Source organism: Nannospalax galili, unplaced genomic scaffold, assembly GCF_000622305.1.
Source record: "Nannospalax galili isolate Female #2095 unplaced genomic scaffold, S.galili_v1.0 scaffold417, whole genome shotgun sequence".
NCBI lineage: Eukaryota > Metazoa > Chordata > Mammalia > Rodentia > Spalacidae > Nannospalax > Nannospalax galili.
In genome coordinates this window covers 187850-193658 of record NW_008340785.1, presented here as the reverse complement: position 1 = coordinate 193658, position 5809 = coordinate 187850, and the positions used below count along the sequence as shown (strand labels likewise).

Here is a 5809-nt window from a genome sequence, read left to right as displayed (position 1 = left end):
AGCCTGAGTTCGGTTCCCAGAACCCACATGGTGGAAGGAAGAGAACTGACTCCCACAAGTTGTGTTCTGACCCGTCAAGAATTATAGACATGGGGTTCCATCCCCAGCACCATACACACACACTCATGCACAGTGAGAGCTTTATAAAAACCTGAAGAAATTAATGAAAAAATTTTTTAAATATTTTATTTTTTGTTTTGTGTGTATATGTGTATTGCCTGCATGTATGTGAGTGCACCTGTGTCATGCAATGCTGAGGAGGTCAGAAAAGGGCTTCAGATTCCCCTGTAATTGGAGTTAAGGACGGTTCATAGCCGCCATGTGGGTGCTGGGAATCGAACCCGGGTCCTCTGTAGGAGCAGTCAGTGCTCTTAATCACTGGGCCATCTTAAAGTTTTTTTTAAAAAAATTTTTTTTTAAATATAACATTTTAAAGAAGCAAGTTCATGGGGCTGGAGAGATGGCTCAGTGGTCAAGAGCACCAGCTGCTCTTGCAGAGGACCTGGGTTCAGTTCCCAGCACCCACATGTGACTAGCAACCATCCTAACTTCAGTTCCAGGGTATCCAATGCCCTCTTCTGATCTCCATGGGCATTTCAGGATGTGGGTACACTTACAGATGTGCAGGCAATACACTCAAATTACACCCCCCTCAAATCCCATTTGTTTGAGAGAGCTGAGCTGACAAAAAGTTAAACAGATGTTAAGATCTGGAAAGATACCTGTATGGATGTACCAACTGCAAATGTGCAGAACTTTATCTGTTTGTCCTTTTTCCTTTCTTTAAAGAGATAAACAGCCAAACTAATTTGATTTTTCCAGATTTGCATATTTGATAATGGGTTGAGATCCTGAGGGAGCAACAACAGATGGATAGCTGTGTTGTTCTAATTTCAATTACCTTGGGGCTTAAAAAGCTGTCATTTTAAAAAGACAATCAATTTCTCACTTTAAGAAACATGAAAAAACATTGAATATATCCAGGTTTTGTTTTGAAGCCTCTTTTATATTAAATTCTGGGTTTTGCCAACTTAAAGTAAATAAAGGAAAATTTTATAATAGCAAACCATTGTCCTACCACCTAGAAAATAAATGAGGATGAGGATACTTAAACTTTCCAGACGAAAGCAGCACTAGCTCCAAGCGCACCAGATCATAATAATGAATATTCAACAACCAGTCAAAGGGAAGCCACTCTACTTTGGCTTTACTATAAAACTCTGGTTGATAGCTGTTCAGCTGAACCCTTAAACAACTTAAATTCACATTCAGAGTTTATCTGACTACATAATGCATTCAACAAATCCAACATCGGAGATCTCATTCAGCATGATTTAGAAATATAACAGATAAGAGTAAATACATGCAAATTAAGTACTCAGTCTTGTTGAGTATTTAGGTAAGATACAAAATGCAATTTTAATTTCATATTATTTGCAGAAAATATGATCCGGTAGAATAATGTACCAAAGAGAGCTGCTAAGACTGGAGATCAGAGATCTTTACTCTTAAGTCCAAGGAGACATCCGCTCCAGGCATGCTAAGCACCTCCTACTCATTTTCTGTTACAGACTTCATCAGTAAAGCCTGTTACATTTCTTCTGTAAGTTTTTAGGTTTATTTGAAAATTACAATTTTTTACCCAAAATGTTTTTCTTCAAAATTTTCACTGTATTTTCTTAATTTATGCCTGTTTCCTCATTTTAAATATTACGATTGCATCTGCTGTAGAGAGCTATTGTAGGGCTGTATGACACAATGTATGGAAGACCCTCAGCATACCATCCATGTTATAAGAGGGGCTCCACAGTTATCAGTCCCCTTTGCCTACCTTAACTCTTGCTAATTTCTACTCATTTCTTTCTTTTCATTTTCTTATGATTTATTTTATCCCTTTCCCAGTCTGATATTAGATGTTGCTAAAAATAATTACTGCAGATTCATCTGTGTGTTTGTAGATATCAGTATATTTGGAATTGCTATGAAATTTTATTTGTGTGAACACAGATGCTTAGATAACAGCAAGTATACTAGTCAAATGCCACATGAAAGACAGGAAGGAGTGTGAGACCGAATAGAACCATTTGGACAAGGCAATGCAATAACTGTTAAAACAGTAGTTGAAGTGACTATAACAGTATTCAACAGATAAGGTTGACATCTAGTCACAACTGCACAGCTGAGTTTGGCATTATCATGCAGGTGTTACAGGGAGGGAAATATTCATCCATAAGAAATCATGGAGCAAAGATTCTGTGAGACAGAGGCAGCTGGGTCTAGGTACAGATGGGTAACAAGGCTACAATGACAGGCTGGCCAAGACTGGAATTATATAATAGCTAACTGATTTCTTTTTTATGGAAATAAAAACATTATATAGTGTTTATATTGAATAACTAACATTAATTTGAATAATAAGCTCTCTGCAAACGGAGTCTTATTGCCCTGTGCAAAGAGCCATTCCCCAGAGGGTGTTTATATTGAATAACTAACATTAATTTGAATAATAAGCTCTCTGCAAACGGAGAAGTCTTATTGCCCTGTGCAAAGAGCCATTCCCCAGAGGGTGCATCACCCTGAGTTATGCTGTCTTGCTGTGTTCTCCACTTTTTATTTCTTTTGACCCCTTTGGTACTGGATATTCACTTTGGGCAAATACCAGTTCTTCAGTCCATCCCCCTCACTGCAGTTACTAAAATACTCTTCCTAAGACAGAGATGCACCAAGTGAAGCTCTGCTCCCAGTTCTTAATAGGCACCAAAGAAACCCATTTAAAAAAAACTTACTAACACTGTCCATAAAGCCTTCCCTGTCTTCATTCTTTTATCTGTTATTTTCTTTATTGCCAAATATTTGGGGGCATTAACATTCTGGTATCAGAGGACACAGTAATGATAAGACACAGAGATTGTCTCAGGAGATTAAGGCACCACGCAGAATCAGAATCCGATAGTAGGTATGAGAAAGAAATGATAAGGAGATGTGGGGCTAGTTTTAAATATCGAACTGATGATTAATACTCTGCAATTCCAGCCAGGATCTTTCTTTAAATCCAGATTCACAGATTCTGCAGGCACAATGCATACCTACCTGAACATCTAGCAAGGGTCTAACAGAGCATAAGGCAAAAGCCAGCTTTGAATCCCTCTCAAACCAACTCCCCTCTATTCTTCACTTTACTGTACAGTCATTCAATCCTCTCAGCAGCTCAGAAGAACGGAGTCTTCATGACCCCTCCTTTCTCTTATACCCCTTATTCAAACTGTTACTTGGTCTTGTTAGTTGTCCTCAAAATGCACTCGGAATCCCAGTGCTGGTGCCCCATATGAGTCAATCTAGTTTCCCATCTGGATCTTTCCAATAATGCCTCATCTCATTTCATCTCATCATCTCATCATCTCATCATCTCATCTCATCTCATTTCATCTCATCTCATCTCTTAGTTTTCTGTCTTCCTCCAGTCTTTCCTATTGTAGCATCAATAGTCATCTTATAAAATTCAGTCATACCTACATTTACACACAATGACTAGAAAAATGCTAATAAATAGTCAGATATAATTTTTGCTGAAAAAATGAGTACAGATATTTGGGATAGGAAGAGTTGGTAGTGATGTGAATAGTTCAGTGTTCTTGAAAAATATACCTAAGGCATGGAGATGATGGGATGCTGCCAGAGAAAACAGAAGGGGCAAGGCAACATACAGCTGTGGGTACCATGGGAGCTTAGACTTTACTCAGTGGCCAAGGGTGACCGTGAAATGAATGAGTCCAGATCCGCATATCAAAGTTCACTTTGGAAAATGTGTAAAGAATACCATTTTTTCTGGGTGTGCGGGTATACAACTCTTATGACTGTATTAGGGAGGCTGAGACAGGAGGGCAGCAAGTTCAAGGCTGGCAGGGGTTACACTGTGAGGCTCTGTCTCAAAATATGAAAGACCCCCCCAACCCCTGCATACCAAACAATAACAAAAGAATACATGTGTAAAAGAACCAAAGTAAAAATTGAAAAGCACTAAAAGAGGTACAACACTGTAGGTAAGAGGCAACATTAGCCTGAATTAACAAAAGTATAGATGGGACAGAATGAATTAAAATTGAGACATCTGAGATACATTATAAACATACTATTTTTATAACTCAGTGATTGGAGGGAAATGTCATGGCTGACTCCTCAGTTTTCCACACAGCTGTGCCTCCTACCAATACAGGAAACAGAAGGCAGTATATATCAGTAAGCTCTGAAGAGTCCCTGCTGATACTTCTGAGTTTAAAGAACCCTATGGTACCCTAAGCACCCACATAATGATGAACTATTTGGCAACTAGAACTGACAATGGAACTGACAGGAGATCTAACTAGATCATAAATTTACTTCTAACTAGATGACATAAATTTAAAGTTCTTGATTTATATGAGGTAGGTAAATGCTACAGTTTGAATACTGTCTAACTTGAAACTACCCTTGAAGGCTAATCCCTAATGAGAGCTGTTAGAAGTCGAAATTCAATTTGACTATGGCACTTTAAAGGGGGATCTTCAGAAGGGGATTCAGATGAGATGAGGGAAAGACCAGAGAACATACACTCATCTTTCACCAGACAATTCACTGTGTCATATCAGGACTCAGAAGCAAGACATCATTATGATCAGATACATTCCTGTGACCTTGAGGCAGAACAACAACTGAAAATAAACCCCTTTTCTTTATAATTTTCCCAATCTGTGGTCTTGAAACAGTGCACCAGGAAGCAGACTAACATGGTAAAATAATATGAATGGAAGAGACGAGTGGAGGACACATGATAATAGAGAAGAGCAGAAGATGCCACCAAGAAAAACAGTTTCTAACAGAGACCAAAAGCAAATGTTAAGTCCCAGCATTTCAAGGAAACCCAGATATTCACAGTGAGAATTGATAGTAGGACTATATAAGACACTGAAGTGGAGATTTTAGGATCAGAAATTTTGTACATATTTGTACTCTACTTACATATCTCTATGAATTATTACCTAGTTACAAATTAAACATTTCCAAACTTCACAATATAGAATGTACCTGTGTACTCCACTGAAGGGAAGTAACATTCAGAGGGGTTTTCAGTGAGATAAAGCACAAATTTTTCAAGTAGTTCTCCTAAAGCTGTAACAAACAAACAAAATAATTAGGATATTAAAAGTTAAGGACAACGCATGTTAAGACACTGGCTAGTACCTAAAGGTCACCTGAATTCTTTGCTCTAAGGGGATTAGATTCAAAATGAGTACTTTTAGTATTCACAATGCTTCTAATTTTAATTAAATTTTAATAGCTTAGCTGAGACATTATTCAATGTAAAACTGGAAAAGAATTATCTGCTATCTTTAGATTCTCTAAGATTATTTCAGAATTTGCTAAATGTTTTCAGCACACTAATTAGAATATCATCACTTATCATTAGTATTTTCACAGAAAAAAAGTTAGTGAACTTTAAGACCAAGATTTATGCAAGGCACATGTTACTTTCAAGCCTATGGCATATTATGTTTTTTTAAGTTTATACTGATGGCATCTGTTCAAGGCACCAGATCAAAGGAAGGATGCCTTACCTGGTGTAGAAGTGACAAAAGGATTACTTTCCGGGCTTCCATGATACTATCACTGTGTTTGTGTAAACATCCGCAAATGGATGCTTACAGGGCATTACAATTAATACACAACACCAAGACTATTTTTCTTTTCCAAAAAGGAATATATCTGTGGAGGCATTGATTTGCTCAAATATAAAGTAAGTAAGCTTGAAAGCTTTGGTCTTATTTGTTTGTTT

At 37.5% G+C, this 5809-nt stretch overlaps 1 protein-coding gene across 1 annotated transcript in view; it reads right to left on the bottom strand.

Moving 5' to 3' along the window:
- The window catches only part of Tbc1d32 (TBC1 domain family member 32), a gene marked incomplete at its 5' end in the record, with an annotated part of 270497 nt that overhangs the window by 79563 nt on the left and 185125 nt on the right, over positions 1–5809 (bottom strand). Inside the window, one exon of the mRNA XM_008835797.3 lies at positions 5062–5145. Within this exon, the coding sequence (XP_008834019.3) occupies positions 5062–5145 (84 nt within the window). The remainder of the gene's footprint in view (positions 1–5061; positions 5146–5809) is intronic.